The 16,116-nt window shown below is 38.2% G+C and overlaps 1 protein-coding gene and 2 non-coding genes across 3 annotated transcripts; all 3 read right to left on the bottom strand.

Annotated features, from left to right (window-relative positions):
* Positions 1-424: 424 nt before the first annotated feature.
* On the bottom strand, positions 425-16,039 carry RABGGTB (Rab geranylgeranyltransferase subunit beta). Its single transcript, XM_050901086.1, has 9 exons — positions 15,743-16,039; positions 15,324-15,488; positions 14,083-14,280; positions 11,499-11,604; positions 9,978-10,030; positions 9,748-9,858; positions 7,620-7,745; positions 6,670-6,819; positions 425-3,838 (listed from the first exon to the last, which is right to left on the bottom strand). The coding sequence occupies exons 1-9, from the start codon at positions 16,037-16,039 to the stop codon at positions 3,698-3,700; spliced, it is 1,347 nt and encodes a 448-aa protein (XP_050757043.1). The 3' UTR covers positions 425-3,697.
* On the bottom strand, positions 13,014-13,101 carry LOC127019434 (small nucleolar RNA SNORD45). Its single transcript, XR_007766925.1, has one exon. It is a non-coding gene; the product is annotated as a small nucleolar RNA SNORD45 (small nucleolar RNA).
* LOC127019433 (small nucleolar RNA SNORD45) lies at positions 15,140-15,222 on the bottom strand. The gene has a single exon (XR_007766924.1). It is a non-coding gene; the product is annotated as a small nucleolar RNA SNORD45 (small nucleolar RNA).
* Positions 16,040-16,116: the final 77 nt, after the last annotated feature.

The raw sequence follows: 16,116 nt of genomic DNA, 5'->3' as shown, positions 1-16,116 counted from the left end.
GCTCCGCTCGCCCGCCCAACCCCGACGTGGAAGAGCCGCGGCCCGTATAGGACTCGGAGGCGGCCGAGGCGGCCGCCCGCCTACACGCGTCCGCCGTACTGCTTGCTCTCCACATCGCCGCCTCGCCCAGCGCAGACCCCGCCTGAGACGCAACGACAGCGGCCAGCCCGCCAGCACCGCCTCCTGTCCCAACGGCGGCAACGGCTCCCCTCCCGCGCATGCGCACCAGTCCCACATCCCCGCGGCGCTGCCGCCTCCTGAGGAGACGGGGGGAGCGGCGCCAGCTCCGCGGCCGGGAGGGCGGCAGAGGCCGCATCGCCGCCCCCCTCGTGCCGAGATAGCGTTCTGCTGTTAAAGAACAAAAATTGTAAAGCTGCAGGTACCAGCATAGCTATAAATCATACAACAGTAAATACAGCTGCCGGACATGCAACAAGTTTCATTATAAGTACGCAATTACAGACAATAAGAGGGCGACGCAGGAATGCAAAGAAATGGTTTGCTATGCTCTTTAAAACAGGAGTAAAGCACTTAAACATAACTTGTCCCACATTCATTCTTCAACAGAGACTGTTCTGGCAGGAGCTTCACAGATGTTTTCCCCCTGCTCAAGAGTTTAGATAGCAAAAGATCCCAATAAAAACCATAAAGCTTGTTTACATCTAGATTTGTCTTAAATAGATGTCCTTCTATGCATGTTTTGGAACACTGTAACACTGCTTTGTATATTAGCATGTAATATACACCACTAAAACTGTTTCAATTAACATTTTGACTAGACAACATTTTGTCTCCAGAATTTAATACGTCTGCATTAAAACACACTCCAAACTGAAGCCAGCCTTTACTAGGCTACAACTCTTTGTGGACAGCTGTAGTTCGATGGCTGTTCAACTTCACCACAGAAATACTATCAGTTGCAGCTCCTCAGCTGACATCTGAAAGGAACTGCCCCCAGCCTCCTAGTTCAGAACAGGCATGTGCTCTCTCAGCACTGAGCATCACCAGTCAGACACCTTTAAAAATTTGAGCATCAGAAACTTCAGTTTCACTGCACAGCGAAGGATGGAAGACAGCAGGTGCCGATTCCAGTGACTGCCACTGTCCTGAATTTCAAGTCCTACATTGAACTTTCCATATGCATTCAGACTCCTGAAGCTGGTGTTAGACCTTCTCTTCTTTGACAGAGATCCAAGTGTATGGCAAGAAAAGCAGAAAGAAAAGGAATATCCATCTTCCACCTTCCGTCCTTCCTTACAGTCACAAATCAAAGGCTGAATTCGCCTAACGCGCTGTCTCAACAAAACGGAAAGGAAGCATGTTTGGAATAAAGCCCATACCTTCTAAACATGGTCAAGTCCAGAGGTAATAGAACTGCTGTTGATTTCGCACACACACGCACACACACACGCACACACAGATTTTCTTTTAATAAACATATCTACAGACACACAATTTTATGTACCTGAATTATTCATTATTCTTTCACAAATTCTCATACAGCATCTTGCAAAATTTATTGCTGGGAATGTTGGCTACACTACAGTACTTAAGATCAAGTACTAAGATAATGTCAGGATGTTTCCATATAAAAGATTTCCATGGGAAAAAAAGTTGAAGTACAAATTTCTGAAAGCCTTTAATAAAGGACCTGTAACTGAAGACTGAGAACAGTAAATTAATTACTGCAAAGTTTCTAACTACATAAGCTCAGAAAAAAAATCTTATCAGTACTTTTAACAAAATAGAGGTAGACAGTAACAATGTATTCTGCACCAAAATGACATAAGTCTTAACACAGACACACTGGGCAACTAATTTTTTTCACAGTACATTTAACAGAAAATGTGATTTTGTTTGCCTAAGAAAAATTGTGATGACTCTCTTTCTACGAACACAGTATTTTAAAAAACTGACGTAAAGAATGGAAGAATATCCTTAGGAAATTTTTAGTTTCTACACATACTCACCCCTTTTTTAACCTATAATCTTATAAGACCTTTACAAATCACAGCTGACTTGGGAAATGAAGTTGACCAGACCTCCTTCAGAGAAAAACTCCAATAATATTAATAGGAATTCAACCTACAGTGAAATGTTCTACACTGTCATGCAGTATCACCCACATATTAATTCCCAGGGTGTCTCAGTCTATACTAGACTAGATATTCTGAAGCGGATTCTATTTTGTCTACACAACGTGGAAAAAATGGCAAATTCCTATGTACTGAACAGTGTTTCCTTAGATGAAAAGAAGTGGCACTTGCAAAGGTAACCTGGAATGAGAAAAATTTATTTTAGAATTTTCTGTTAAACTTGACAGTTAGATAGAACCTGATCACTGCTCTCATTCCCTCGCACTCAACACAAAGCCTACTGTAACTTCTTTCCAAACCCTGAAAAAGAAATTAATGCCACACTTTGACCAAAGAATTCATCAGGCAACTGGACAGCTAAAAAGAGCAGGGTTTTTACCGTATCTAAAAGCCTGTAGAAAAGGCTTAAAAAATTCATTAGAAGTACTTGAGCATTGAAATACACATTCTCTCTTTGAAATTCTCTACAAGTAAAGGTCTACCAAAAGGTTACTTTGTCCAGTTCTAGCTTACTCCCTACTAACACAAATAGGCTGGATAGAACTAACCAGCTGGCTTTTAAAACTGTGTTTGAAACAACTTTAGACTTTCCGTAAGCGTAAGTATAGAGATTATCAAAGACTTCTTCCCTTTCATGATTACCTTTTACTGTATATTTCAACTGGAATACCATTCAGTCTCAGCCAGGGTGTGTGGAATGTAAATTAAGAGGCAATTTTAGGGCTTCTGTGAAGACAAAGAGGACTTCATCCTTCAGAGAACAAGTATCTTCCACGGCTAGTTTTATTCTCAATTACACCATAATCAAGTGTTGGCAATTATTGTCTTAAAAGCTACGAAAGCAGGATTTCAACCCAGCAACAAATTTAGGATCAACTCTATATTCAGTTACAAGTCACTGTCCTATAGAGACCTTCTCTAGAATGCTTAATGTTAACAAGTTTTACTATACATACTCAAGGTATGCTCTCTTTCAAATATCAGCGAAATTTTGTCTAAGGGACTCATCAATAAATTAAGACACTTATATACTTAATGGAACCATAATTTTTGTTTTCACTGGTATCAGTTACTATCAGAAGAAAAAGCTTGTTTCTCAGTATATAGAAGTGATGGCAAACGTGAACAGGAAAAATTAAATACACAAGTGTGTGGCATTAAGTGCATGGCTTAAGCAGGGTTTTGTTTGGGTTTTTTTTCACATTCAAGTGCTTTGTGTGATCCACCATCAAAACATGCTTGTGTAAAGACAGACGCTAGCATGGTTGATATCACAGGAATACAAAAATTAAGCATTCACACTATTGCTTTGATTTGAATATTCAAAAAAAAAAATGCAAAGGCCCATATATTTAGATACAGATTAGAAATGTTTCTACATCTCTTATATACAACCAAAGAACATGTTACACTCAGATTATTAGAGCCAGCCTGTTCTGATACAGTTTACAAAGTGACAAAGCCCACAGTAAAGCTATTGCTTTACTTTCATAATGTAAACACATCTCAACGAAGAATATGCTAACAGTTTCAGAGATGAGATTACTTAAATCAGTAAAACCAAAGCAACTGGTCATATCAACCTTTTGTCTCTACGAGGCTTAGCTCACAAGCTCAGGCTGTACATTTATTCTTCGAAGGACATCTTCTGGCATACAAAAGACAGGATTGACGGCCTTAATTTGTTCTTCTCCTAATAAAGATAGTCCAGCAATTCCAAATAAGGTGTGAAATGGATCCACCTGGGAGAAGAAAGAAAGTTTGTGTCCGTTTCTAAAAGTCAATCTAGCTTTTCATTTGTATGGAATGAAGCTTTTGTTTGCTAGCAAGAGAACTGCAAATCTCCATGGCTGGAGAAGACAACGCAACTGAGCAGACTTTCCTTTGTGCTGATGTGTTGACAAGCAAGACAATTTCCAAAGCGTGCATTTACAATACTATGATTTACTCAGAGATGCTTGTCGATTGTCTGCTGCTAAGACGATTTTCAACTCTGAATTTGCCAGGAAGCACTCACGTGTCTCCATTAACATGCAATGTCATAGGGTAGCAGAAGCAAAGGTAATAAAAATTTTAAAAGTAAATTTGATCATCTACAAGTACCACTTCCATGAATTCCCCATTTGCTCTTCAGCAACATTATAACGCTTTTTAATGGTCTCTGAATACAGAGCTGTGCTGTAAAATCTTGAGAGGGGAGCAGCAACCTACTGTGCTAGAAAACAGAAAGGAAAAAATACAAGAAAAAAAACAGAAGAGACAGGAGCAGTTATTTGGTATTCAAGTATTCCCTCACTGTATGAGCCTTCCCTAAAAGCATGTATCACTACATAACTGCAATAGACTATGAAGTCTCATGACATAAGCATCCTGTCAGTGGAGTTAATTAGCCATTCTACAAAATCCTGTCCAAAAGTACCTGTGCTGTCTGGTGCAACGTACATCCTGTTTGCATTAGTGGAACTTCTGGATCTTATTGCAAAGGTTCTATACTACAGTAAACTAAGCTGAATTACCATGTTACAGACATATACAGGATCTCCAACCATTGATCACAGCCTAGAAGGTTCAAACCACTAGAATAGCAAGTCTTGCTCCTCAACGGTTTGGCAACCACATTACAGGTGTGGTCAAAGCTCAGACATATGTTTACTAGCTCCTTCCCAGAATGAGTATGTGGCCTTTAGAGGAGGGGTAAAATAAATAAGTATGGAGCAAAACAATAATAAACAGTACACTTTAGGAATAGCAAGACAGAATTCCCTTGTAGAGATGGACAGCCCAGAAGGGGAGACGGTCCCCAATGGGAAGTGTGCAAATGAAGTTACAGATTCAACCTCTTGGTGAGCAGTATGCATGTTCAGGGAAACCCAGATTCCTAGAAGATGTACCTACTGTTATGTTGTATGCACCTTTCTGCAATTTTCTTTAAAGCAAATAAAAAAGGAAAAACCTGCTGAATTACAAATAAGAGCTAATAAGCACAGCCACTAAGCTAAGTTATCGAGAAGTAGCTGCTTGGAACTTAAAAAAAGACAACAGAGCTGTCTTATTGTCAAGTGGTTCAAAACCTGAAATACAATCACAATGTCAAATCAAAAGACTAGAACTAATTTAAAAAAAAAAAAAAAAAAAAAAACACCCCCCCAAAACCAAAAAACCCCCCAAGACCCCTCCCAAAACAAACCAACAAACAAACCCAAACCAACAAACAAAAAACCCCACAAAAACCCACAAAAAAACCAAAACCCAACAAGGTCTGTCAGGAATCAGTTTCTGCAGGAACAAAGCAAAAACCTGTAGGCGTCAACATTTCTATGGCAGTGCCCACTTCAACAACGGATGACAGGTAAAAATAATATGAAATGACTGCTAACATAATATGCAAAAACTCTCTCAAAGGTGTCTGCATTAGATATAGACGAAAGGCTCTGCAAAGTTGCTCTTCTAGCAAGACAAGAATAGCTCAATAGCCCAAGTTTAATCTCGAAGCCAGAAAACCATTAAGACTTTAAGTGTTAGGCTTTTCTTGGAGAATTCTGAAAAGGGAAAAAGTCTTTCTGTGAGCTCCTTAGAAATACAAAAACCTTCCCATTTTAAGAACACCAAAACACTTTCCAAATGACAGACCAGAGGAAAGAGATTTCTCCCTCTCCCCCAAGTGGGAATAATACATCAGCTTGCAAATAAATAGAAAGCTACTTCAGTTTTTAATGCATTTGTGGAAAAAGGAGAAGACATGGTCAGCTGCAAAACAGTTAAGACTTCCCCCTGACCGTTAACAAATAAGCAGCCAAGTGTTCTATAGGAATTGCACTGAGGTCTCATAATACTTTTAATTTTATTTGTCCAGCATCCTTGAAAGATACGAACTTTATTTGCCATTTTACCTGGACAATCTCAATTATTTCCGCTTGAAACCAGAGACAACAGACCAGCTAAACCATAACTGCTCTCTCAATCAAGCAGAAAATCCATACCACCAGCCTCTTCATAATGTTATCACAAAAGCTTCTTCCTCCCTCATCTAGACAAATGCCAGTGAGAGGATTTATTCAGTGGCTGGGCTAGCACAGAACAAAAGTTAGCGTATAAGGATTCTTAATAAAAACTTACGACTTATTTAGATCAGGCAAAACCACAGAGTAGTCTTCAATTCTCTTAACCTGCGCTGGACTCTAACTTGCATATCATTTTACAAAACAAAACAAACTCCCAAAAAACCCACACATCCCCAAAAACCTACCACCAAACATAGTATTTTTACAGATATCTTCCAAGTCGTCTTGTGAGAAACGATTTGTGTGGTATGTGTTATGGGAACCAAACCAGAATTTGTAAGGAATGGCAACTGACTTCAGTGGGGGATACTACAGTGCAAGTGCAATATAAAATACGTGCTCCCCAAGTAAGCCTTTGAAAGCAACTCTACCCTACTCTTTCCTTCCAAGTAAACTGAAGGCTCTGCAAAACACACCTGGATCACAAGCTGAGTGACACTCAAACGAGAAAACTTACTTTTTCAGTTGAAATTTTCAATTAAGTATATTTTATTTAGTGAAGGATTATTTACCATATCTCCTGGTCTGTCAGCAAATCCTCCAGTCTCCTCATCCTGGCAAGCCAAAATAAAGCAGCGCAGTTTCTCTCTGTCAATCCAATGTAACCTACCGATCATCTTCAAGGATGCTAGCACCCACCACGAATAACATACATCAGGTAACTGGCAAGCAGAGAAGCAGATTATTATTTGATATTGTTTTAAACATGACGTTGCAAATTTTATTGGTGATTCTGCAAATTACTAAGTGTGTTGTCATAATACTGTTGCAGAGAAACAACACTTAAACAGTCTCTTTGGGGTAAACAGAAGCAAGTTCCTGGATGCAGTCTCTTTTCAGATTACTTCCCTTTTTCAGGAAATGAAAGTCTCTTTTTCAAACCTCTTCCCTTCTTCAAGAAACAAAACCACAACAATGTGATTTTGAAACAGCCTTCACCTTCTGTGGGAGAGGCTAAAAAACCACAGCGCCTTTTTCAGGGGTAAGTACAAAGAACTTCGTATCACCTAGTTTCTTTTTTCTGAAAAAAATCTATTGGTTGGTTATCTATTTGCCAGTGGAGATTATTCTAGGTTACGCAATTTCCTAGTGTGATGTGGATCACTATTACACCCAGGATTTACATCCAGTAAAACAGTAATTTTTGTACAAATCCTACAGAAGAGATCATTCCCAATTTCAGAAAACATTCAAGCCCTGATTTAACAGGATACTAGTTCAAGTGGTCAGCAAGACATACTTCAATATGTGTACTTTCCTAAACTGAGGACTCAAACTAAGCATAGCTAAGGACTGCATGACAAGTGTTAGTGACAAAATGAAGAATCAAAATGAAGGCCTGACTTCTTTGAAAAGTTTACTAAATATTTCATAGAAGTCATGACATTTTCCAGAAGTACTTCAGCTTTAGAAAAAATAATCTCTAGTGAGGTTTGAACGAACAAAAGAAGCCACTTAATACCTTCTCTGGTCGTCCGTTGAGACCTCCAGAAGGTAACTGACGTTCACAAAGCCACCAACCCAGCAAGTCAACATTTATTTGATGCAACTGGTCTGTTATAGCCAGAAATCCTGTGCAACAATAGATCTAAAATTACAGACATAAATTTTTTGTGTATTTAAAAACTAAGTATAGTTTAGCAGACTAAATGCAGGAAGATCTCAAAGCAGGAATACAGTCATGTAAACACAATACAAAATAAGCACACATTTCAACTTTTAGTTTCAGAGTTTCATTAGAAAAGTATGTTATTGTTACAGTTGCTTTCATATAAAAGTACCAGTTACACAATGTAATTATAGAACAGCAAGATTTTACTAAGACAAGACACTAACGCAAGGTTTGGAAAAAGATCCTAAAAGATCAGGCAGAGCCATACAGTTTTACTTTAAAAACACAGAGTTTAAAGCCACAGTACTCAGACTGATTTCTGCAGGCTGGATAAGGCCTTTATGAAAATTTTGCATCCAGCCTATGGTTTGTTCCTGTATCTGCTTCTTACCCTAAGGCTCGTGGAGAGCAAACTAAAGACCAAATGAATTCTCTAGCAGAAACAGGTTAACTCTGATCATTAACTATCCTGGCAATCCCACATACATCTAGTCATGTCAGGCTTACTTTCAATGTGCCATGTAATGTAAGTGCATTGACTAATCTCTGTTTATTTTTTCCTGGGCAATAACATTTACAGTGCAACAGCATACTCCGGTCACATTTCATGCGGTCACTAAGAAAGCATCCAAGCACCAACTGCAAGAAACCACACTATCAACTGAAGTCTGCTCATAATCGCCTTTTCCTAATAAAACACACCTCCAAAAAGACAACAAAAAAACCCAACAAAAGCACACATCAACAGGGACGTGCCTATCCAAGAATACTGTAAAATAAATGTGATACTCCCAGAAAACTTTTGAACTACTGTGCAGGCAAAGGAGTTGCCCTTTACAGCATTTTAAGGAGTACGTGAATATGCACAACAGATCTAATCCTCCCAGGAAATGCCAGCTGCAAACAGAGTGCGTTCAGCTACTTAATCTGACTTCCTTGAACACTAGAACATGGTCCAGCCATTTAGACCATATGGGCAATGCTACTGTAGATAAAACTCATAAGATAAGGTACATGTACCAGGTTTAAATTTTATTTTCCTGATTTAAAAAAAGAGGGGGGGGAGGGGAGAAAAAACCCAACACTTTTTCTCAACAAAATACCTCTACTATTTTCATGTGCTGAGGTGAATCCTGGCTATGGCATTGCTCACCATAATTATGCAAAATAAACAGGTGATTGCAACAGCATTAAAATATTTTATTAAAAGTTCATTTCTATTCATAAATTCAGGGTAAGTGCAATAATCCCTTCCATGAAAAAAATAAAAATAGGAAAGGTAGTGTTTATGTAAATTTTCTGCTGGAAGAAGTCATTGAGATTCTCTTCCTTGAGAGATCCCTTAATTTGTTCCAATTAGACTACTGCATTCTCTTCTCAACTAGATTTTACTGAGCATTCTTCAGAATTCACTGTGACTAGTAAAACACTCTTTAGCGCCTACAACAAAATATGATAAATGTTCCCACGCCTGAGTTAGGCATCATCTTAAAACTGACTTTCCTCAAAAAATTAAGCAAGCCTCCCCTTGAGAAGGTTCACATCTCATTTTTATTTGGGTTCATCAGCTGATAAATATCAAACATATTATACAATTGACCTTTATGTTTCATTATTTGTGGCAGACACAGTGATAGATCTTGTCCAATGTCTCCATTAATACCCATTTCAAATTCTCTAAAAATCCTCATGCTAACTATTCCAACATCACTATGTGAAGATTGAAATACAGTCCTAAAAGTTGTTCCCTTATGATCTCCCCCCTGCCCCCAGACTATAACCCCCCGAGTCTCTACTCATCTTCTCAGATTTATCTACCTATTTGTTCATTTATTTTAACCAAGGTATTAGAATCAGGCATTTGGGAAACAAGAAAGGTACATCAATTGACATCACTGATAGATGTTGTAAAGAAACATTTATAGGCAGTACATGATGCTTGTTAATTTAAAACATTTCCATATAAAGAAAAACTCACCTGTCCTGCATGTGATTCGGAACCTGGTCTACAACCAAATCCTCCATCGAAGTTCATACATGACAAAACGAATTCTACTGCTTTCCCCACATCAATAGCGTCCAGCTTTCCCTGCAAGTCAGAAAAGCAACTAATGCACTCTATATTCTACCAAGCTCATTAACTACAGAAACTTCAGCAGTACCAAAGAGAAGATTCTGTACTTGTGCAAGTACTGATTTAGGACTTACCAGAAGTGCAAGAGTTGCTGCAGCACAGAAGGAGAACCTTGTATCTATTTCTCCTAGAATGTGGGGCATAGGGAATGAAATAAGAGGATTTTTATTAACAAGAACAAAAATACATTTAAATCATCACTGAAAATATGGAACAAAATGTTAAAATACTAGGTTTTACATTGAACAAAAATCAGCCAAGAACTGCCCCCGCACTGTTTCCTTTTCCAGCCCATGAATTATTTCCTCAGTAATTTAGAAAGTGTACATTACAACTCAAGTGATCTCTATGTTCACTGCACATAAAAGCGAACAACTCATTTTGAGCTGGTGTATACTCAGATATATATCCAAATCAATTCAACTAGTGGTAATTTACAAATAACTATGTAATTTTAGAGTTTATCTGTAGGGCTGTACTAGGTAATTGCAGAGCAGTGGACTCAAAAACACTCAGACACAACTCTTGATCTGCCTTAAATCCAGACAGAAGTAGAAGCCATTTTTGTTTTTAGAGGAAGACTGATGAAAGTTGCAAGTTTTCTTTTGCATACTTACACCTGGAAGCTAAACCAAAACCACTACACCTATAGCAGAATGATTGCTCGGCAAGTCCATACCAATATAACTCTCCTAGCACAAACTGCAAGTAATTAATACTTGAAGTCAAAATTTAAAATTGAACCCAGCCGCAAACACTCATTTTTTTGGTCAAACTGATGCAAGACTTTTCTTCTTAAGAAAACCACAAGCTGAAACATATAAAACAAACACGTGCTGTTCTGTACTACATCAGGTATCACACTCCTTCAGCTGCGCTGTAACTGCCTTTCAGAAATAACGTAAATCCATTGTGCATTCAGTACGTTTGTTTCAGTACTTTAGCAAAAAGGATACAGCAAACTATGAACCACTTTAACACATAGCACAACAGCTACCGCTACAGTAGCTTACATATACTGCCATGATCGTGATTGCTGAATTTTACCAGAACAATGAGCGATACGCAATAGATTTTATTAAAATTTAAGTGTTCCATGGGAATAAGTATTTTTAAAGTGACTAAATATTTATGCTACAGCTTAGAAATACCATCTTTGTTCATAAAGAATTTATGTGCAGAAACAACATCAGTATTAACAGAAGTTCATGAGAACAAAACCAGTTTTTCTCATTCCCATATAGTGAAAGATCCTTTCACAGCCGACATGGATAAAGATCATAACTGACTGCCATTAAATAGCAAGTATAAAACATTCCTTATGGGATAGCATATCTAGTATATCAAAGTACTGTCAAGCTACAAATCCCCAAAAGTTTTCTTCTTTAAGAGCTCGACAATTTATTTTTAATACAAGAACGGAACTGAAGTTTAGAATATTTATGAAAAAAATGAAACCCAACTCTGTCCTTCACAAAACCTCCTTTTTCATAACTCAGAAAATAAAAGTGTTCACATACAATACATGAGCAAAAAGACCATACAGAGTTACACATGTCAACCTAGTCACCAAATTTTAAAGATCTAAAAATTACCCCATTTGTCTCCAGCAAATGATCCATCTTCTTTTTGCAAGTTCTGTATATATTCAACAATTTTATTTACATCAACAACATGGAGACTATCATATAAGATAAGAATCTGGAAAAAAAAGACACAGTAACAATCAGAGAGGCAAAATTTTAAAAATTTATTTCTTTAAAAAAAAAATCCTGGATTTATAAAAGACTTTATTTAATTGACTGTGAATACTATTTGGTAAGGTTTATTAAAATAAAATTTCATTCACTGCAGTTCATCCATCTCTGTCTAAAAACTTTAAGAAATTCTCGAATTAAAATATAGGCAATTCAAGCTGAACTCTTTCATGCTTTGTTACTTTCCAACTTTCAGCTCTCCGTTCAAAAGCATAATCAGGTTTATTTGTTTTTACATTAGCATTATGTAGAACAGAGGTTTGATTATGGTTAATTTTGTAACGGAATAATGACATTCTATACTTACAAATTTCTAGTTTGTGCACGGCTGCTACTTGGATACGTACAAGTGTAAGTTAAGCAGCTAGTTACTAATACCACTCACAGTCAAAGCCTGTCAGCAATAATTAGTTTCGAATTATAATTATATATTATATATATATATAATTATAATTATATATATTTTATTTACATTCAATTTTTAAATGTCATGAGTAGAACCAAACTGCAACTTAAGAAAAAGTATGAACAATATGATTAGACACAAACTGTACAGTCAATATATTCTGGAAGAAAAATAAAGGTCATAGCAGGGAATACAAAGTTTTCTGAGCTAGCGCTGATTTGAACCAGTAAACTCATATGACACAATGTCATGTGAAAACAACAATACTGTCTATGAGCCCCAGCTGGCTTGGTGTTTTTACTCATAACTTGCATAATCTGTAAAGAGAGTAATTAAGAATTTATTATAAATAGCGTAATAGAAAGAACAGTTGAAACTAAGCAACATCATAGTGCCAATCCGAAAAATACCAACAACTATGACTTTGAACACCTAGAGTTAGCTGGAATCTTTCACTTGTTAGATAAAATTTCAGTCTTACAGAAATGCAAAAAAGAATGTACAACTCCAACAGAAAATATATAATCATAGCATGCTCCTTAAAAAGCAAATCTGAACAAATTACTATTAATTGTGACCAAAAGAAGATGTGACATGATCCTTTAAACATTCTGGATATGTAGATAGGACTAAACGGTGTTTGCTCACTAAGAACATGCATGCTCATTGAGACATGCTGGTTAAGTTTACCACAAAAATTTTACATCAGCACTTGCTAACACTTTTCAACTTTGCACATCTAGAGCCACATTCAGTTAACATGAAAATATCTCCTAGTAACATCAAGTATTTATTTAAGAACTAACATCTCTAATCTGTAAAAGTAAACAACCTCAAATTGTACACCCTTCTCCTTATACTGGATTAGAATTTGTGAAAGGAGTTTGATTGGACAGTTTGGAAAAGCTCAAATGTCATAGCCTAAAGAAACTTTAGTTTCCTGGTTCTCGGACTATTCAGAGTAATTCTAGAGCTAAAGTGGTGATAAATATCAACTTGAGAGCAGATAATACATGCCAACACTCACCACTGACCCAAGAAAACAGTATTCTTCTGTCCTACCTAAGGGCTTCAAATCCAACACCTTAAACCCAACCCACCTTCTTCCTAAAAGAGGATGCTATCTTATTTATTTGTAACACCATTTAAATATTTCTTCCATAAGATTGGACTAGAGATACATTATGCAAGCAATCAAGCGACTGTTCAGAAGCATTTGAGCCCTTTTGGTATTTTTTTCCACAACAGTTTGCACGGGGGGGGGGGAGAAAATAAAAGAAAAAAAATAAAGACGCAAAAGATAGTGAGAAATTAAATCTATAATAGAGATAGTTACAGTGAAAAAATACGATTGAGAATTACTTTTTCTCAGGTGAAGAGTACATACCAAATAAATAAATAAAATGCTCGACAGACTGGTATCATTTTTAAGTTATACACAATAAAAGCAGATTTGAAGAACACAACAAGAACTGAGTACTACAATGTTTCTTTTGTACAGTACTAAAGTGTAAACACACCACACATAATTATACCTATTACATAAACATATAGTTTATACAAATATTACATAATTATTTATGAATATGTTCTATAGCAATCATAATATATAGTAATATACACATTAAAAAATAAAACCCAAAACTTCACTCTTATTCTGGTTATATGTATCTTTCACCTCACTGTACACTAGGAAGAATTTACAATATCCAAAATTATCTACAAAAAACTCTAGTAAAACCTGTAGCTAAGAAGTATTTCAAGACTGTTAAAAAATTTATCAAGAATGCAGTCACCATTAAATGATCATTAGAAGGACAACGTTCCCAAATCTGGCAATTTTTTGGGGAAATGATACAGCTAAATCCTAAAGTTTTGTCCATTAGATATTTTTTTTAATAAGGTACTGAAATAGTTTTTGCCATTGGCATCCAACAGTACCTGGTTCGTAAATGTGCAATCATCAGAATCATTAATTACAAATGTTTTTTTCTAAAATTACCCTGTTACATTTACCTGGACAGCACTGAGGGTATACAGAAGATGAGGATCATGACCTACGCTGGCACTTATTCCACCACATTCATGTTGACATGATCTGATGAATGCCAGAATTTCTTCTTTGTTCATTCGGTGCAGCTGCCCCATGAGATCCATTGCTGTCAGCCCCCAGTAAACACCACTCATCCTCAAATACTCCGACATACAGTATTCCTAAATAGTGCATTATTTTAGTTCTTAATCAGGTAAGCATATCATCAATATAGAGCAATGAAAATACATTAGTTAACATTTACAGTTTGTAGTATGTCAACCATCTTCCATCCCATTAACAACTTACTATGTATCAGCCACTCGCAAATATTCTGTACATCATGCATGTGTGTATAGACACGTGCATACATACAGGCACGTGCACATGTATATATCTACGCATACTACATTCCCTTCCTCCCCTGTTATTTTCTAGTTCAAAGTATCAAGCTCAATGTCAAATTAAACACATACAAGTAGTTAGGCACCAATTCACTTCAGATCATCAGTTATTATCTTGGCATCCAAACTACCACTCAAATTACCACCCTAACTAGTCGCAAAAATAACAAGTCTAGCATTTAATGAAACTTACTTTCATCTGCCAAAATCGCCACAATTTAAAGCTGTACTAGGAAGTGAAATTTCATATTGAATTCTGTGACATTGATTACATCACCTACACGACCCATAAACATTATTTTCTACATGCAGCACTTTTTAAGCACAAAAACAACAATCATAAGCAACAGTGCTTAGAGTTCTTTTGTGGACAGTAAAGGTAATGGCAACTTTTCTTCAGACATAAGCAGTTACTGACATTTTTCACCTACGGGAACTGGAATCCTATTGTTGTGGGCTACATCTGATGACCTATGACTATAAAACCGATGCCAGTTAGTGTTCATCAAACCTAGTGAGCACGAAACAGTGCTGTGGTGAGATTGAGTATGTTGTCCCATCAAACCAGCAACGTGCAAATGCAGCTATACTCCTTGTGCATTCTAGTGGATGAAGAAACAACAAGTAGTTCATTTCTCAGGTCTCAGAGTAATTCTAGAGCTAAACTGATAATCTTCAAATTCATACTCAGATAATACATGCCAAAACTCATCACAAACATCTTTCTTTCATACTTTGGACTGCAGGGCAAGAAACAATTAGCTTGTGAGCGTGCATCTAACCCTTAAATCTGAGCTGTACTGAAACAAATCGATACCTACATAATCATCTTTCTTTGTTCCATATGAGGCTATATAGTCCGCGTGTTTCTCCGAAAGTAATGTGCTTGGAGCATCGGGTTTTATTATAACATCCTTTTGCGGTGTCCCCTGTAAAAAGCACCAACAAAACGTCAGTTGTACCGTCAGTTCAGGAGGCTTTAGCACCTAGGTATAATTCAGTCAATACTAGCAGCAGTGACTGTTTGGAAACAGACACCTCTCTGTCTGTTTTGAGCACGGGGCAGATTTCGTATCTCACACCGTCACTTTTCTGTCTGGCTAAATCCTTCCCAGGGAAAGGCTGCGAACGAAATCTTCCAATAAATGAAGCTGAGAAAAATCCCCAATTCGCCAGAAATAAACCGAAAACCCGGAAGAAGGAGCCCTTCACCGCGGGCGGAGGACGCCGCGCCCCTCACCGCAGAGGCCCCGAGGCCCCACAGTCCGGGGCCGCCGCCCAGCGCCACCTCGCCGCGCGCTCGCCGTCCCGCCATCGCCCGGCCCGGCCGGCGGCAGGCGCGCCCCCGCGTCCCCTCCGGACCCGGAGTGGCGAGTGCCACCGGCGCCACCGCGGGGGCCGCCACAGCCACCAGCCCGCGCCGGCCTCCCGGCCCGCTGGGCAGAGCCGCGCGGCCGGAAACCTGCGCGTCGCCCTGCGCCTCTCTCGGCCCGCCGGGCCGGGCCCTTTCCCCGGCGCGGCCGGCGATACCCACCATCTTCGCCGCCTGCACCGGAAGGAGCGTCGCGCTGCGGGGCGGAGCAAGAAGTGCCGCCCGGCAGGGCCTCGCGATAG

The sequence above is a fragment of the Gymnogyps californianus genome, chromosome 8, assembly GCF_018139145.2.
Source record: "Gymnogyps californianus isolate 813 chromosome 8, ASM1813914v2, whole genome shotgun sequence".
NCBI classification, from domain to species: Eukaryota; Metazoa; Chordata; class Aves; order Accipitriformes; family Cathartidae; genus Gymnogyps; species Gymnogyps californianus.
The sequence above is the reverse complement of the archived record's forward strand: the minus strand, read 5'-3'. Positions and strand labels throughout refer to the sequence as shown.

Bases quoted from the DNA above. Each gene is read 5' to 3' on its own strand.
- RABGGTB (XM_050901086.1), bottom strand. From the start codon at position 16,039: ATGGTGGGTATCGCCGGCCGCGCCGGGGAAAGGGCCCGGCCCGGCGGG. The intron at 15,489-15,742 runs GTGAGGGGCGCG...AATTATACCTAG, and splicing joins GGGGCCTCGGGGCCTCTGCG to GTGCTAAAGCCTCCTGAACT. The intron at 14,281-15,323 runs GTAGGTATCGAT...TGCACTATTTAG, and splicing joins GAACAAAGAAAGATGATTAT to GAATACTGTATGTCGGAGTA.